General features: G+C 36.6%; 1 protein-coding gene across 2 annotated transcripts in view; it reads right to left on the reverse strand.

Moving 5' to 3' along the window:
• FNIP1 (folliculin interacting protein 1) overlaps positions 1-19,974 on the reverse strand; it is a 182,033-nt gene that overhangs the window by 55,182 nt on the left and 106,877 nt on the right. For both annotated transcript variants that reach the window (XM_037802246.1, XM_037802245.1), the window contains exons 3-6: positions 7,892-8,026; positions 5,358-5,458; positions 5,041-5,115; positions 3,461-3,552 (exon numbers count right to left, since the gene is read on the reverse strand). In XM_037802246.1, coding sequence (XP_037658174.1) covers positions 3,461-3,552; positions 5,041-5,115; positions 5,358-5,458; positions 7,892-8,026 — 403 coding nt within the window. The remainder of the gene's footprint in view (positions 1-3,460; positions 3,553-5,040; positions 5,116-5,357; positions 5,459-7,891; positions 8,027-19,974) is intronic.

Below are 19,974 nucleotides of genomic sequence, written 5' to 3' on the forward strand. Positions count from 1 at the left end.
CTTCCTAACTCTCTAAAACTGAATTGGGTGCTCCTCTGTTTCTGTCACACCCTGCTCTTAACCCTGTCCAAGAATTCACTACATAATATTATTAATTGTTATATTACTTGTCTTATTCCTACTAAATATAAATCTGTTAAGGCAGGGTTTGTGTCTAGTTCACCACTGTAACCTCAAGGCCTGGCAGAGTGCTAGGTATATTACAAGTATTTATTGAATGAATGACTGGAAATTTAAAGAAAATAAGAAATAGTGCTCAAACATCCTTGATTCACAATTAAGAGCTTTCAAGTAAAAGCCGTTCATTGTTTAAAGTCTATATTTTGTTAAATGGATTAATTTTCCACTCTATATTACAACAGAGTGGATGAGTATATCTAGCTTATATAGCGTAATTTACCTTTTTAAAGGGAAAAGGAATTTGTGTATTAAAATGAATAGCTTTTAAAAAGCCTCCTGAGCTTAAAAAAGTGTCAAATTATGAAGAAAACAGTTATTTGTTACATTTTTACTTGATTAAAATCAATGAGGTGATTAATCAAATTAGAAAAGAAAAAGTAGAACATTTACATTTCTACTAGACACACACATTTATTACTTGATTAATAATGTGATTACCAACAATAAGTGCTTAATATAATGGTTGCTCATTTGAATGAACATGAATTATAAAAATTAATAAAATGTTGGAAAAAACATCTGAGCTTTCCATTAATACATATACCTAATACATATTTATGAAAATTACAAGTTCTTTCTAAACACAGAATGAGAGAAATATTCATATTATCCTAACTGTTGTCTACTCCGTCACATACTAGAGTTCATTATGGACTGGAAATATACTGAGCAGCAATTTAGTTGAGCTTTCTAGGATAAAACAAATCATGAGAAATTTTATAAACACATCTGAGCAGGTCAGATGTAACCTGCTCATCTGAATTGCAGGTCACAGAAACAAACACCATTTCAAAATGACCTTTGTGGTTAGAGAAGAGAGGAGGGAGAATGTGTTAACATCAGTCTTCCTCAGCTAAAATATTCAATAAGGCAAGTAAAGATTTTCCTTATGAATGACAATGCCTTTACAAGATGCATCAAAATTAAAAACAAAAACAAAGAACAATGAAGATATTCTTGGTGGTGGTGTTATTGTTGTATGACCTTTTCATTGTAAATGTCCTCAAATAGATTGTAGTGGTAAATGTATAACTATGATTACACCAGAAATCATTGATTGTTTACTTAGGATGGATTGTATGGTGTGTGAATAAAACTGTTTATTTTTATAATAAATAGGGATACCAATGCTGGAGAAAATGTGGAGAGCAGGATGTACCTATTCATTGTTGGTGGGGAAATAGAATGGTGTAGTCCATCTGGAGGACAGTGTAGTGGTTCCACAGGAAGCAAAGTATGGGGTTGCCATATGGTCCTGCAACCCTGTTACTGGTTGTACACTTCGAGAACTGAGAGCAGAGACATGAGTAGACATTGGCATACTGTTGTTTGTGGCGGCAGTATTCATGATTTGCAATGGATGGAGGTGGCCTAAGGGTACATCAACTGATAAACCAAATGGTGAACTGTGGTGTATACATACAATGGAATATTGAGCGGTGGCAAGAAGGAATTAAGTTGTGAAGTATGCAACTAGGTGATGGACCTTGAGGACAGTAGGTTGAGTGAAATAAGCCAAAAATGAAATGACAAACATTATAATGCCTCGTAACATGGACTAACAATAATGTACAAACTCTAAGAATTGAATCTGGGAGCACGGGTTATCAGGAAAAGGCTTATGTAAGGTTCCTAGATTGTAAGCCCTCAAGCAGTCACACCTATTCATGAGTTGTAATTGTTATTTCTAAATTCTGAGATGCTGAGCTGTTTGTGTGACCTGGTCAGTCCCTGGAGCTTCAGGTGTGTGTGTGGCACCTGGAACTCAGAGCCAGAGTTCGGCAGCTGTTGAGTGTCAGCACTGCCCCATGCAGCACTGTTAAAGAGGCTGAAAAGGAGATCAGACTTCAATTAGAGATGGACTTGGTTGAGACTGGGGTAGATCAGACTAAAGAGTAGAGAAGGATATTTACTATGTTTTAAAACTTCGGCTTCTGTGTGGGACCAAAGGAAGAGATGCTTATTTGGTGCAAAATTGGTATTTTCTGTAGCACACTATATAATTCAACTTGTATGATCAGTTTACTCCAACACCATAATTACATGGAACCTTGAATAGGGATTGAAATCTGGCTGGTTTGTACAGGTTAGTGTACAATCTGATACAACCCAGAGTAATCTGGGCAGAGAATAAAAAGTATTTACAAAGCTCCCAAGTAATACAAAACCCTCTTAAAGGACTGGGGGAAAATGTGAAAATATTAAACTTCCCCAGCTGGGGAGTTCCTGATATTCTTGCAAGCATTTGGGACTACCAGTTTAGTAGGCTGAGCCCTAAATCTTGGGGCTTGCCCTTATGAAGCTTGTTACTGCAAAGGAGAGGCTAAGCCTACTTATAATTATGCCTGAGTCACCCCTGAAGAACCTCTTTTGTTGCTCAGATGTGGTCTCTCTCTAAGCCAACTCAGCAGGTGAACTAACTGCTATCCCCCCTGCATGGGACATGACTCCCAGGGGTGTAAATCTCCCTGGCAATGTGGGACGTGACTGCCGGGGATGAGCTTGGACCCTGCTTTGTAAAACTGAGAAAGCCTTCTGGACCAAAAGGCTGAAGAGAAATGAAACAAAATAAAGTTTCAGTGGCTGAGAGATTTCAAATGCAGTCAAGAGGTCATTCTGGAGGTAACTCGTAAGCATTATATAGATATTCCTTTTTAGTTTTTAGTGTATTAAAATAGCTAGAAGGAAATACCTGAAGCTGTTGAACTGCAACCCACTAGCCTTGTTTCTTGAAGACGAGTATATAATTATACAGCTTATACAGTGTAACCACATGATTGTGAGGGTCTTACGGCTCACACTCCCTTTATCCAGTGTACGGACAGATGAGTGGGAAAATGGGGACAGGGAGTAGATGAATGGCGGGGGGGCAGGGGGGGTTGTTTTTAATTTTATTTGTATTTGTATTTTTTTGTGATGTACTGAAGATGTTCAACAATTGATTATGGTGGTGGGTGCACAACTCTGTGATGGTGCTGTGAACAACTGTGCACTCTGAATGACTGTATGGTATGTGAATGTACTTCAATAATACTGTATTTTTTAAAAATGAAGACAAATTAGATATATCCTCAGCATTCTCTTTTTTCAGATACAAAATAAATATCATGTTCAAATATATTAAAAAAATGTCTTCCAAATAATACAACATTAAAAATATTTGCAATTAAATGCCTATTTCACTTGTAGGATTTGAAACTCTTTAGTCTTATAATAACAACTTCAAGCCTCTTATACTGTTAACATTTTTAAAACTTATAAAGTCTAAAGAATCATTTACCTATATTTCCAAGTAATCCATTAATAACTGTGTTATTTTCAGCCTTTAATGTATTATTGTCCTGATTGATGAATTCAAGACTGTCTTGCAGTCTATGAAAGGGAAGGAGAAAAAAAAATCAATAAATTCCATATTCATTTTACACTGTTATTGACAATTCTTTATACATTCCAAGGAAATTTTAAGTGTAAAACAAGAAAGTTTCTCCATTACTACTATAAACCATTAAAATCAAAGTAACCATTTAAATCAAGGGTTGGCAAACTACAGCGTGAAGGCCAAATTCAGCCTGCTGCCTGCTCTGGTAAATAAATAAAATTTGCGTGTAAGACAGCCATACCCACTCATTTATGATTTGTCTACGGCTGCTTTCATGCTACAATGGCAGAGTTGAGAGAAGGTGACAAAAAAACATTTACTAGCTGGCCCTTTATAGAAAAAGGTTGTTGACCCTAATTTGAATTACAAATAAGATTTCTGGAGCATTTAGGACCTTAGAAAAAAGGTTCTAAACTTTCAGGGGGGGAGGAGCTGTCAGATACTCAAAAATTATCTTTAGTCTACATGTAAGTAGCTTATAGCTTATATTACTTCTTTTAGTAAATCACTCAGAGTAACAAAAACAAATTATACTTTTAGTGCAAAGTTCTTTCTAGATATTTTAGGAATTATCAAATCTAACTTTAAAAAGATACAGCAACTCAGGCGATCATAGCTAAAATCAGTTAATCTAACAGGATTTCTAATTTCTGCGGTATGAAAAAAAAGCATTTTTGCATCAAGATGTTTTTATTTAGCGTGTATGAAATTTTTAAGAACATCTCTCCTTTTCCATCCTTTCTTCCTAAAAGAAAAATAAAAAGAGCTACAGGTATTTGAAACTCAGCTAATAAAGCCTCTTATAACAGAATTCTTTTTAGAGCATTTACAATTAATAGAACTCAAGATTCCTTTAGTCTAGAGTAGTCTCCTTGCTGCCTCGGCTAAGTTTTTGACCTTAGGTTAGCTCCAGGGCATATGGCTATCCAGCAATCCCTGTTCTGATTTTGCACCTGCAAATGCAATCTCTGGGGTCCACTTGCACCTCTGACCCTAGTGCCAGTCCTTCATTTACTAGGTTCTGGCATACAGACCACGATCCTGTCACCAAGTCTGCCATTGTTTAGGTTTCACTATTCTAATACAGCATTAAGAACTTGTAATACCTGATTCTTACCACATGGCTGACCCTGGCCACACCTGTTTACAGGATTAATTCTGCAGGGTATCTGAAAACTGAAGAGTACTTCCTACAAATGCTAACTCAGCATAATAATGGAAAACTGAAAGTCAACACGTCAACCCAGGATGGTAAAACATTCAACATTTTATTTCTATATATAGCTTCCAATAAATTAGAGAAAAAGGAACCACATCTCATGCTTTTCAACTAAATTCAAAAAAGGTTTCCATGAACTTTCAAACTTAGGGAAACAAGACAACATAAATTCATGCTGCAATCCTAAGAGCAGGCTGTTAACGTTTTTGTAATTTGCACATTTTAAATAATGATCCTTCCCCCTGCACCCAAAAGTACTTACGCATTGAGACTCCCACAGATACTGCTGCCAGTTCGTGCAGTAAAAACTTTGCTGAGCATAAGCTGTGGAGGGGAACTATGAAAAAAAAGAGAGGGACAGAGATATCATCTTTTTGATTTATTATAAATAAAAATGTATAAGTCAAAGAGATTTCACAGCTAAGTTACAACAGTCAAGAAATGTCAATAAATCCATAAAATATCATAAATTGAGTATGTAAGATATCAACTGAGTATCAATTGGAATGAAGATCATATGAAATTCTCTCATCTTCAACAAAATTAAATATCCTAAAAAAAACAGAAAAAATTCCTCACCGGATCTGATGAATTTTTAGGGTGGATCCTTTGTAGCTCATTGCTACAGAGCCAAACATCATCTCTCCAAGCATGTTGGCATCAGAAGAGCACCGAGAACCCTAAACAATAACCATAACATTAATAAAATGGCAAAATTTAAAATTTTGTGACTTTCAAATAATAATTTTTATTAAAATTCTTTTGATACAGCTATTCTGCATAAAGGATATTTTTAAAGTGAATCTACATTGTATACAGATCTGCAAATTTATTTTCTTCATTTTATAATGTCTTATAGATCTAACCTTATCATCACACATTGATTTTGCTCATTTCTTTTAAGAGCTGCATAGTATTCTACTGGATGAAAATATCACAGTTTATCAAACCAGCCTATGGGTCACTTCCAGGTTTTTGCTAAACAAAATAGTGATCCAAGGTACATTAAAATGTCTTATTTTAAAAGAATTATATTAAAAGGTTATTCCTTTCCATTATACTTTAAATGTCCTTAAATGAGTCATAAAATGACTAAAAATATGAACTTGTCCATTTGGATACTACCTAGATATTGTTGCAAATATCACTAATTGCTTAAGATGTATCTATTCTATGTTCCTTATTTTTTGGAAGTCTAACTTGGTTCTGGGCAATAATGCACCCAGCTGGAAAAATTTGCATTTCACAGCATCCCATAAAGACGGAGGATTTAGAGTTGGTTACTATATTAAGAGGTTAGACTGATGGTTGAAGGAGCAGCTTTCAGAACTATCCCATTTATATGCACTTGACACAGACCTGGTCAACAAGATGGAAGTCACTGTCGTTGGGTATACTGTATTATAATCACAAGCAACTATTACACACCAACTCTGGCAAAGTAGAAATATAAGGGTAGCATTGGTCCCTGAGGCCATCTTGAAGCCCATGTATCAGATAGATGCTCTACCCTCAGACTTTCTGTCATGTAAGGAAAATAATCCCTAATTTGTATAAGCCACTGTTTTGAGTCTTTCTCAATACAATGCCTAACTGATGCAATTGTACAATAAAATAATCAATGAGGAAGATGACTTATATAACTATCTAAGACAGAAAAGGAGTATTATTTACAAATTTTCCCAAGGAAGTGCAACTAAATTGCTACCCAGTGTGTTTCCAGAGCATGTATGTAGTATATATGATGGAGTGGCCAGCAGTTAGAATAATACAAATATTTCTCTCAATCTGTTTTTAAGCACTTGTAATTATTTTAGTCAGTATGTATTAGGTATATGTATTAAGGAAAAGCACAGATTTTTTTTCCAACTCTAGCAATATAACATTTTATTAATTACTTTTTATAATTCATTTTCATTCCAATGAGCAACGATTAAGCACTTATTGTTGGATTATCACATTAGACATGTACTTTATAATGTATTGTGCGCCTTAAAGAAAAATAAAAGTTCTACTTTTTCCTTACTAATTTCATTAATCACCCATTGATTTTAATAAAGTAAAAATGTGACAGAGTCTCAGGACCATTATGAACCTACTAGCAAAATATCTGGGTACATGACCTGGGACTCTGTAGTTTAAAAAAGAAAATCTCTAGGGATTCTGATGCAAATGGGATTACAATCATACAGTGCTTTAGCATTTCTACAATCGGGATTAGATTGCTAATATTCATTTTTAACTGCATAATATAAAGAAGAAAAGCAAATTTGCACAACTGATCAAATTAGAAAACTTCCCAAACTATGTAAATTGACACAAGTCACTATGTTGTTACATGGCATAGTGCTATTAGAAACTTGTTAAGGTATCATGGCAGGGGGAACTATGTAAGACCTCCTGGCATGTGTATTTAGTAATTTCAGTGTCCTTTTACATCTACTATCTCACTGATTAGGTACAGAGATCAACTTCCATTAAAAACAATTACCTCATTACAAATAATCAAAAACCTCAAGATTCTATTTTGGTACTGCTAAATATAAAATACTTGTGATTGATGGAAGCTTGGATGACACAAATAAATTCACATGAAATGATATTTGCTTAGATTAAAACTAAACACTTACCTTCTGTAAAACAAAACAAGATTATAAAGAAGTTGCTATGTAGGAAATGGTTTAATTCTGTATTTTGAAAGAGCCCAGTACCTCAGAAATAAAAATGGACATTTCCGACTGTGTATACTTTCAATTACACTTAATTCTATTACATGCAACATAGATTTATTATTATTTATATTTATCTTCATACTTCATTGAGAGATATATAAAATAAGAAAATGTTTTGGTAGCCTAAAAGATCTCAATTGGGTAACAGAAAAAGGAGACAATACCCCTGTTACCTATACTCACAGTACTCTGTACTTCTCCTATTCTAATATTTATCAAATTTCATAAACTTACTTGATTACCTGTTTCGATAGTTAGAAATGTAAAAGCTCCAGAGAGCAACGAGTAGTCACTGTTACATTCTTAGGATGATGCACAGCACATTGTAGATACTCAAAATTTTATGAATGAATGGGTAATAAATGAGATCAGTAATCTTACCTGATATTTAAGACACTGGTCTTTTACATCAGAAGATGAAGTCATAGAACTATCCAAAGAGGAAGAACTGTCTCCTCCAGGTTTCAGTTGGCAGCATTTCCCAAAGACTTTGACTTGAGCATCACTACAGAGTTTCTGAAATACAAATATTATTCCCATTCATATTTTAATACATTTTTTACCATATACAAATTTAATCATAGTATAAAAACCCTTCAGAAAATTGAGGATGAAACAACTCAAAATAATACAACTAAGGTTATACAGACCATTTATATTTTACTGTATTTTCTCTAGTTCTTTTCTGTTCTTTGTCTCAAATTATAGTAATATTTATGGTGTCTGTTTTCACTTTTCTCACCAAGATTATCATATCATGGGATATGATATTGCTATGGCCTACACAATGTTCATTAACTAGTTAATTATATACTACAGCAGTTTTCATAGTCTTTTGTTTCAAAGCCCCTTTATGTCCTTAAAAATTGACGACCCCAAAGATCTTTTGTTTGTGTGGGTTATACCTATCAATATTTTCCCATATTAGAAATTAAAAGCTGATAAAGTTTAAAAGTATTTATTTTTATTTATCAATTCATTTAAAAACAATAAACATATCACAGATTAGCATAAATAATATATTATTATGAAATATAACTATTTCCTGGAGAGAGATATAGGGATGGGAGAAAAAAATGTAAGGAGACTTTTTGTTTTACTATATACACATATATATAAGTTTAGCCTTTTAAAATGAGAATACATTAATGTACTGAACAGTTAAAATTTTAATAAAAGCTCAGCTTAGAAAAATAAGGCTGCGTAATCTAGAGTCTATATTGAAAAAGCATTTATTTCTTTTTCTTTATTCTTCTCGCTCTCCCTCTACCTCCCCAATAGGTTCCCAGAGCTTTCATTGCTCTTGACTACCAAAGAAGCAATCAATCCACCAAGGTCTGTCTTTGATATTCCTGAAAGTATTATCACAATTACCAGTATTCCAATCTTCCACATAACAGACATCAGACGGGTTTTCAGAAGAAGCAACAATACAACTGAAATTGCAATTTTTTGAAGACTGTTTTATAGTTGTCACCATCACAAAGGCAATGTAAAACAGGGTACCTGATAATTCCAAAATCATCTCTAACCAAAAATTAAGAGTACGGTAGAGGAGGCGGGGCAAGATGGCGGACTGGTGAGCTGTATGTTTTAGTTACTCCTCCAGGAAAGTAGATAGAAAGCCAGGAACTGCGTGGACTGGACACCACAGAGCAATCAAACTTTGGGCATACTTCATACAACATTCATGAAAACGTGAGATCAGGAGAAATATGTTAAGTTTTTATGGCCAGGGGACCCGCACCCCTCCCTGCCAGGCTCAGTCCCGTGGGAGGAGGCGCTGTCAGCTCCGGGAAGGAGAAAGGAGAACTGCAGTGGCAGCCCTTATCGGAAACTCATTCTACTGATCCAAACTCCAACCACGGATAGACTGAGACCAGACACCAGAGAATCTGAGAGCAGCCAGCCCAGCAGAGAGGAGACAGGCATAGAAAAAAACAACACGAAAAACTCCAAAATAACAGCAGAGGATTTTTGGAGTTCTGGTGAACATAGAAAGGGGAAGGGTAGAGCTCAGGCCCTGAGGCTCTTATGCAAATCCCGAAGAAAAGCTGATCTCTCTGCCCTGTGGACCTTTCCATAATGGCCCTAATTGCTTTGTCTCTTAGCATTTCAATAACCCATTAAATCTCTGAGGAGGGCTCTTTTTTTTTTTTTTTAAATCCTTTTTTCTTTTTCTAAAACAATTACTCTAAGAAGCCCAATACAGAAAGCTTCAAAGACCTGCAATTTGGGCAGGTCAAGTCAAGAGCACAACTAGGAGAGCTCTGTGACAAAAGGCAATAATCCAGTGGCTGAGAAAATCCACTAAACACCACAACTTCCCAAGAAAAGGGGGGTGTCCGCTCACAGCCATCATCCTGGTGGACAGGAAACACTCCTGCCCATCGCCAGCCCAATAGCCCAGAGCTGCCCCAGACAACCCAGTGTGACGGAAGTGCTTCAAATAACAGGCACACACCACAAAACTGGGCGTGGACATTAGCCTTCCCTGGAACATCAGCTGATTGTCCCAGAGTTGGGAAGGTGGAGCAGTGTGAATTAACAAAGCCCCATTCAGCCATCATTTCAGCAGACTGGGAGCCTCCCTACACAGCCCAGCAGCCCAGAACCACCCTGGGGGGGACAGCACTCACCTGTGACATAGCACACTTATCCCTCAACAGAGGACCAGGGGGTGCACTGCCTGGAAGAGGGGCCCACTTGCAAGTCTCAGGAGCCATACGCCAATACCAAGGACTTGTGGGTCAGTGGCAGAGACAAACTGTGGCAGGACTGAACTGAAGGATTAGACTATTGCAGCAGCTTTAAAACTCCAGGATCACCAGGGAGATTTGATTGTTAGAGCCACCCCTCCTCCCTGACTGCCCAGAAACATGCCCCATATACAGGGCGGGCAACACCAACTACACACGCAAGCTTGGTACACCAATTGGACCCCACAAGACTCACTCCCCCACTCACCACAAAGGCACAGCAGGGGAAAACCTTGTGGAGAACAGGTGGCTCGTGGACGCCACCTGCTGATTAGTTAGAGAAAGTGTACTCCATGAAGCTGTAGATCTGATAACTTAGAGATAAGGACTTCAATTGGTCTACAAATCCTAAAAGAACCCTATAAAGTACAGCAAATGCCACGAGGCCAAAAACAACAGAAAATTATAAAGCATATGAAAAAACCAGATGATATGGATAACCCAAGCCCAAGCACCCAAATCAAAAGTTCAGAAGAGACACAGCACCTAGAGCAGCTACTCAAAGAACTAAAGATGAACAATGAGACCATAGTAGGGGATACAAAGGACATCAAGAAGACCCTAGAAGAGCATAAAGAAGACAATGCAAGACTAAATAAAAAAATAGATGATCTTATGGAAATTAAAGAAACTGTTGACCAAATTAAAAAGATTTTGGACACCCACAGTACAAGACTAGAGGAAGTTGAACAACGAATCAGTCACCTGGAAGATGACAGAATGGAAAATGAAAGCATAAAAGAAAGAATGGGGAAAAAAATTGAAAAAATCGAAACGGACCTCAGGGATATGATAGATAACATAAAACATCCAAATATAAGACTCATTGGTGTCCCAGAAGGGGAAGAAAAGGGTAAAGGTCTAGGAAGAGTATTCAAAGAAATTGTTGGGGAAAACTTCCCAAATCTTCTAAACAACATAAATACACAAATCATAAATGCCCAGCGAACTCCAAATAGAATAAATCCAAATAAACCCACTCCAAGACATATTCTGATCACACTGTCAAACACGGAAGAGAAGGAGCAAGTTCTGAAAGCTGCAAGAGAAAAGCAATTCACCACATACAAAGGAAACAGCATAAGACTAAGTAGTGACTACTCAGCAGCCACCATGGAGGGGAGTACGCAGTGGCACAATATATTTAAAATTCTGAGTGAGAAAAATTTCCAACCAAGAATACTTTATACAGCAAAGCTCTCCTTCAAATTTGAGGGAGAGCTTAAATTTTTCACAGACAAACAAATGCTGAGAGAATTTGTTAACAAGAGACCTGCTCTACTGGAGATACTAAAGGGAGCCCTACAGACAGAGAAACAAAGAAAGGACAGAGAGACCTGGAGAAAGGTTCAGTACTAAAGAGATTCGGTATGGGTACAATAAAGGATATTAATACAGAGAGGGGAAAAATATGACAAACATAAACCAAAGGATAAGATGGCTGATTCAAGATATGCCTTCACGGTTATAATGTTGAATGTAAATGGATTAAACTCCCCAATTAAAAGATATAGATTCGCAGAATGGATTAAAAAAAATGAACCATCAATATGTTGCATACAAGAGACTCATCTTAGACACAGGGACACAAACAATTGAAAGTGAAAGGACGGAAAAAAATATTTCATGCAATCTACAGCCAAAAGAAAGCAGGTGTAGCAATATTAATCTCAGATAAAATAGACTTTAAATGCAGGGATGTTTTAAGAGACAAAGAAGGCCACTGCACACTAGTAAAAGGGGCAATTCAACAAGAAGAAATAACAATCGTAAATGTCTATGCACCCAATCAAGGTGCCACAAAATACATGACAGAAACACTGGCAAAACTAAAGGAAGCAATTGATGTTTCCACAATAATTGTGGGAGACTTCAACACAGCACTCTCTCCTATAGATAGAACAACCATACAGAAGACCAATAAGGAAATTGAAAACCTAAACAATCTGATAAATGAATTAGATTTAACAGACATATACAGGACATTACATCCCAAATCACCAGGATACACATACTTTTCTAGTGCCCACGGAACTTTTTCCAGAATAAATCATATGCTGGGACATAAAACAAGCCTCAATACATTTAAAAAGACTGAAATTATTCAAAGCACATTCTCTGACCACAATGGAATACAATTAGAAGTCAATAACCATCAGAGACTTAGAAAATTCAAGAATACCTGGAGGTTAAACAACACACTCCTAAACAATCAGTGGGTTAAAGAAGAAATAGCAAGAGAAATTGCTAAATATATACAGATGAATAAAAATGAGAACACAACATACCAAAACCTATGGGATGCAGCAAAAGCAGTGCTGAGGGGGAAATTTATAGCACTAAACACATATATTAAAAAGGAAAAAAGAGCCAAAATCAAAGAACTAATGCATCAACAGAAGAAGCTATAAAATGAACAGCAAAACAATCCTAAACCAAGTAGAAGAAAAGAAATAACAAGGATTAAAGCAGAAATAAATGACATAGAGAACAAAAAAACAATAGAGAGGATAAATATCACCAAAAGTTGGTTCTTTGAGAAGATCAACAAGATTGACAAGCCCCTAGCTAGACTGACAAAATTGAAAAGAGAGAAGACCCATATAAACAAAATAATGAATGAAAAAGGTGACATAACCGCAGACTCCGAAGAAATTTAAAGAATTATAAGAGGATACTATGAACAACTGTATGGCAACAAACTGGATAATGTAGAGGAAATGGACAATTTCCTGGAAACATATGAACAACCTAGACTGACCAGAGAAGAAACAGAAGACCTCAACCAACCCATCACAAGCAAAGAGATCCAATCAGTCATCAAAAATCTTCCCACAAATAAATGCCCAGGGCCAGATGGCTTCACAGGGGAATTCTACCAAACTTTCCAGAAAGAACTGACACCAATCTTACTCAAACTCTTTCAAAACGTTGAAGAAAATGGAACACTACCTAACTCATTTTATGAAGCTAACATTAATCTAATACCAAAACCAGGCAAAGATGCTACAAAAAAGGAAAACTACCGGCCAATCTCCCTAATGAATATAGATGCAAAAATCCTCAACAAAATACTTGCAAATCGAATCCAAAGACACATTAAAAAAATCACACACCATGACCAAGTGGGGTTCATTCCAGGCATGCAAGGATGGTTCAACATAAGAAAATCAATCAATGTATTACAACACATTAAAAATTCGAAAAGGAAAAATCAAATGATCATCTCAATAGATGCTGAAAAAGCATTTGACAAAATCCAACATCCGTTTTTGATAAAAACACTTCAAAGGTAGGAATTGAAGGAAACTTCCTCAATATGATAAAGAGCATACATGAAAAACCCACAGCCAGCATAGTACTCAATGGTGAGAGACTGAAAGCCTTCCCTCTAAGATCAGGAACAAGACAAGGATGCCCGCTGTCACCACTGTTATTCAACATTGTGCTGGAAGTGCTAGCCAGGGCAATCTGGCAAGACAAAGAAATAAAAGGCATCCAAATTGGAAAAGAAGAAGTAAAACTGTCATTGTTTGCAGATGATATGATCTTATATCTAGAAAACCCTGAGAAATTGACGATACAGCTACTAAAGCTAATAAACAAATTAAGCAAAGTAGCGGGATACAAGATTAATGTACATAAGTCAGTAATGTTTCTATATGCTAGAAATGAACAAACTGAAGAGGCACTCAAGAAAAAGATACCATTTTCAATAGCAACTAAAAAAATCAAGTACCTAGGAATAAACTTAACCAAAGATGTAAAAGACCTATACAAAGAAAACTACGTAACTCTACTAAAAGAAATAGAAGGGGACCTTAAAAGAGGGAAAAATATTCCATGTTGATGGATAGGAAGGCTAAATGTCATTAAGATGTCAATTCTACCCAAACTCATCTACAGATTCAATGCAATCCCAATCAAAATTCCAACAACCTACTTTGCAGACTTGGAAAAGCTAGTTATCAAATTTATTTGGAAAGGGAAGATGCCTCGAATTGCTAAAGACACTCTAAAAAAGAAAAATGAAGTGGGAAGACTTACACTCTCTGACTTTGAAGCTTCTTATAAAGCCACAGTTGTCAAAACAGCATGGTACTGGCACAGAGATACACGTATAGGTCAATGGAATCGAATTGAGAATTCAGAGATAGACCCTCAGATCTATGGCCGACTGATCTTTGATAAGGCCCCCAAAGTCACTGAACTGAGTTATAAAGGTCTTTTCAACAAATGGGGCTGGGAGAGTTGGATATCCATATCCAAAAGAATGAAAGAGAACCCCTACCTCACACCCAACACAAAAATTAACTCAAAATGGACGAACGATCTTAATATAAAAGAAAGTACCATGAAACTCCTAGAAGATAATGTAGGAAAACATCTTCAAGACCTTGTATTAGGCGGCCACTTCCTAGACTTTACACCTAAAGCACAAGCAACAAAAGAAAAAATAGATAAATGGGAACTCCTCAAGCTTAGAAGTTTCTGCACCTCAAAGGAATTTCTCAAAAAGGTAAAGAGGCAGCCAACTCAATGGGAAAAAGTTTTTGGAAACCATGTATCTGACAAAAGACTGATATCTTGCATATATAAAGAAATCCTACAACTCAATGACAATAGTACAGACAGCCCAATTATAAAATGGGCAAAAGATATGAAAAGACAGTTCTCTGAAGAGGAAATACAAATGGCCAAGAAACACATGAAAAAATGTTCAGCTTCACTGGCTATTAGAGAGATGCAAATTAAGACCACAATGAGATACCATCTAATACCGATTAGAATGGCTGCCATTAAACAAACAGGAAACTACAAATGCTGGAGGGGATGTGGAGAAATTGGAACTCTTATTCATTGTTGGTGGGACTGTATAATGGTTCAGCCACTCTGGAAGTCATTCTGGCAGTTCCTTAGAAAACTAGATATAGAGTTACCATTCGATCCAGTGATTGCACTTCTCGGTATATACCCGGAAGATCGGAAAGCAGTGACACGAACAGATATCTGCACGCCAATGTTCATAGCAGCATTATTCACAATTGCCAAGGGATGGAAACAACCCAAATGTCCTTCAACAGATGAGTGGATAAAGAAAATGTGGCATATACACACGATGGAATACTACGCGGCAGTAAGAAGGAACGATGTCGTGAAACATATGACAACATGGATGAACCTTGAAGACATAACGCTGAGTGAAATAAGCCAGGAACAAAAAGAGAAATATCATATGCTACCACTAATGTGAACTTTGAAAAATGTAAAACAAATGGTTTATAATGTAGAATGTAGGGGAACTAGCAATAGAGAGCAATTAAGGAAGGGGGAACAATAATCCAAGAAGAACAAATAAGCTATTTAACCTTCTGGGGATGCCCAGGAATGACTATGGTCTGTTAATTTCTGATGGATATAGCAGGAACAAGTTCACAGAAATGTTGCTATATTAGGTAACTTTCTTGGGGTAAAGTAGGAACAGGTTGGAAGTGAAGCAGCTATCTTAGGTTAGTTGTCTTTTTCTTACTCCCTTGTTATGGTCTCTTTGAAATGTTCTTTTATTGTATGTTTGTTTTCTTTTTAACTTTTTTTTCATACAGTTGATTTAAAAAAGAAGGGAAAGTTAAAAAAAAAAAAAAAAGAAAAACAAGGAAAAAAAAAGATGTAGTGTCCCTTTGAGGAGCCTGTGGAGAGTGCAGGGGTATTCGCCTAACCCACCTCCATGGTTGCTAACATGACCACAGACATAGGGGACTGGTGGTTTGACGGGTTGAGCCCTCTACCATAAGTTTTACCCTTGGGAAGACGGTTGCTGCAAAGGAGAGGCTAGGCTTCCCTATATTTGTGCCTAAGAGTCTCCTCCTGAATGCCTCTTTGTTGCTCAGATGTGGCCCTCTCTCTCTGGCTAAGCCAACTTGAAAGGTGAAATCACTGCCCTCCCCCCTACGTGGGATCAGACACCCAGGGGAGTGAATCTCCCTGGCAACGTAGAATATGACTCCCGGGGAGGAATGTAGACCCGGCATCGTGGGACGGAGAACATCTTCTTGACCAAAAGGGGGATGTGAAAGGAAATGAAATAAGCTTCAGTGGCAGAGAGATCCCAAAAGGAGCCGAGAGGTCACTCTGGAGGGCACTCTTATGCACACTTTAGACAACCCTTTTTAGGTTCTACAGAATTGGGGTAGCTGGTGGTGGATACCTGAAACTATCAAACTACAACCCAGAACCCATGAATCTCGAAGACAGTTGTATAAAAATGTAGCTTATGAGGGGTGACAATGGGATTGGGAAAGCCATAAGGACCAAACACCACTTTGTCTAGTTTATGGATGGATGTGTAGAAAAGTAGGGGAAGGAAACAAACAGACAAAGGTACCCAGTGTTCTTTTTTACTTCAATTGCTCTTTTTCACTCTAATTATTATTCTTGTTATTTTTGTGTGTGTGCTAATGAAGGTGTCAGGGATTGATTTAGGTGATGAATGTACAACTATGTAATGGTACTGTAAACAATCGAAAGTACAATTTGTTTTGTATGACTGCGTGGTATGTGAATATATCTCAATAAAATGATGATAAAAAAAAAAAAAAAAAAAAAAAAGAAAAATAGGGGAAGGAAAGAAACAAACAAACAGACAAAGGTACCCAGTGTTCTTTTTTACTTCAATTGCTCTTTTTCACTTTAATTATTATTCTTGTTATTTGTGTGTGTGTGCTAATGAAGGTGTCAGGGATTGATTTAGGTGATGAATGTACAACTATGTAATGGTACTGTGAACAATCGAATGTATGATTTGTTTTGTATGACTGAGTGGTATGTGAATATATCTGAATAAAATGAAGATAAAAAAAGAAAAAAAAAAGAAAAGAAAAAGATGCAAAACAGGAAAAAAAAAAAAAAAAAAAAGAGAGAGTATGGTAAAGTGAAAAAGAAAAGGGCTTTAGAACTAAAATGACCTGAATTCAAATGCTGGGTCCTTGGGAAGATCACTTAACCTTTCCAAACCTTAATTTGTTGCTAAATGGGGAGAAAAATCCTACCTGATTGGGGAGGCTATTTGTGACACTTTAGCAACTAACACACACACAACACTTTCCCTCTACCTCTCTCCCTCCCTCCAATCTATATAGTACCCTTGCAATGTGCAGAACTAGAATATGCTTATCGAATTGCACTTAATATTATTAGAAAAAAAAATTAAAGTAGGGGACTAAAATGACTGAATGCCTCCTAAGGAGCCAGGTACTGACTCAATTTATATTATTTCATTTCAGCATTCACTAAAAATAGTTTGAGGACGGTATTCTTGGCCATATCTTAATAATTTTACTACTTATTGATCACCAATAAAATGCTAGGCCTTTACGTGGTATTGATTGATTGTTATGTGGTAGTCAAGAGCAATGAAAGCTCTAGGAACCTGCTCCCCAGAGGGAGAGCAAGAAGAATAAAGAAAAAGAAATAAATGCTTTTTCAATATAGACTCTAGATTGCACAGCCTTCTTTTTCTGACACTTAACATGGGAGATATTAACCCCATTGCACTGATAAGAAACCCGAAGCCCAAAGAAGTTAAGTAACAATGCTAAGGTTACAAAAGCTAGTCAGTCTGTAATCTACTTCTACTCAAAATCCAGTCTGCTTCACTTATCCACTATTGCAAATCACTATTTTTATCAGTCAACAAGTATCCAGGTACTATTTCAGTTTGATAAAGCTGCCATTATGCAAAATACCGGAAATGGATGGGTTTTTATAAAGGGGATTTATTAGATTACAAATTTACAGTTCTAAGCCACAGAAGTGTTCAAAGAAGGCATTAACGTGAAGAAAGCCTCAATGAAGAAAGGATGTGGCGTCTAGAACACCTCTGTCAGCTGGGAAGGCATATGGTTGGCATCTGCTGATCCTTTGCTCCTGGGTTGTGTTTCAAAATGGCTTTCTCCAAAATGTCTCTGGGCTTCTGTCTCTCTTAAGTTTCTCCTCTCAGCTCCTATGCATCCAGGGCATTTCTCTCTAAGCATCTGGGGGTCCTCTTTTAGAGTCTCTGGGGCAAACTCTGTGCTTCATCTCTTAGCTCAGCATCTCCAAAGGTCCTTCTGCCTGCATCTCCGGGTATCTCCAGGCAAAAGCATCTGTGCTGGCTCTTGAGCACTCTTAAGTATTCCAATGAACTAATCAAGACCCACCCTGAATGGACAGGTCCATACCTCCATGGAAATAATCTAATCAAAGGTATCTCCCACAGTTGGGCCAGTCACATCTCCATGGAAACACTCAATCAAAAGGTTCCACCCAACAAGACTGGATTAAAAGATCATGGCTCTTCTGGGTCCATAACAATTTCAAACCGGCACAATTACTATGAATATACCAAGTACTAGGGAACAGAGATTAGTAAAATAGACACAGTTCCCTTCCTCGTAAAACTAACAATCTGATACACGAGACAGACAACTAGAAATAATTACACAAATATTTATTTTTACACAAACTGTAATATATATATTTCAAATATGTCAAATGAATAATAATAATTATAACATACAGCACTTTCAGCCAGTTACTATTCTGTTTTACTTATATTTATTCTTTATTCCTCACAACAACTCTATGAAGTAGTATTGTTATCCCCATTTTATAGATGATGAGGTTAAGGCACAAGGAAGTCTCTTGCCAAAGAGAGATCTTAACAGTCTGAGGAAATCAAGTAATTGACACATGAGCTGAAACCAGAAGACAATCATATATATATATATATATATATATATATACACACACACACACACACACACACACACACACACACACAAATACAATAAACACAGATATAAATGTGCATATATTTCTGTGTGTACACAAATACTCTTTAGCTCTGTCCAATGAGAGGGCCTGGGGGCAATGACATCCCAATATAAAAAGCATACCTAGCATCCAGATCTTGTTTTCTAAATACCATTCTCCCCAAAAGGAACCAGGAATCCTTGAAGAAATGGCCGGTCCCTGGACTGGGGCAGGGAAAGAATAAGGTAAGGCTGTGTTGAAAGCTCAAAGCTCAAAGAATGATGGGATAGAACATGTCAAAAGGATCCAGAAGAGGGAGGGAAGGGAATGAAGGAGAACCACTGAGAAAAACAAAATCACTAATGTTCTATTCAGGAAGAATATGACTAATAACAATAATTGTCATATTTCTATGCTAGCAGGAAATTTTTTAAATAGGGGAAAACTAAACTGAAAGAAAAATTAAATTTTTAACACATAAGAATCTGACTGCTGGTTATAATAATAATGATAAGCTGGGCTTGATTAGAAAAATGGTACAGCCACTATAAGGTACTCTCTGCAAGACCATGCTACACATGAAGCCTTTACCACTGAAACAATAGTTACTGATCTGGGGAAGTTTTCAGAGGGAGTGACAATTGTGCTGCAAATAAATATTATTTGATCCTTATAAAACAATAGAGTTAAATGTTACTTTGATCATTCATAATGATATACCTATTTTTCCAGTCTGTACAGCCAGTAAGTGGCAGACCTCAATTTGCGTTCACATTTATGTGATACTAATACCCATCCCTATACATTTTCTGAGGGGGGTGGTAGTGGCAACACGGTTAATTCCAGCTCTGAAATTTATTTATATTAGTACAATTTGACCCACGAAATATTATATATATGTGAATTATGATTCAC

The sequence above is a fragment of the Choloepus didactylus genome, chromosome 13 (assembly GCF_015220235.1).
Source record: "Choloepus didactylus isolate mChoDid1 chromosome 13, mChoDid1.pri, whole genome shotgun sequence".
In the NCBI taxonomy this organism is placed as follows: Eukaryota; Metazoa; Chordata; class Mammalia; order Pilosa; family Megalonychidae; genus Choloepus; species Choloepus didactylus.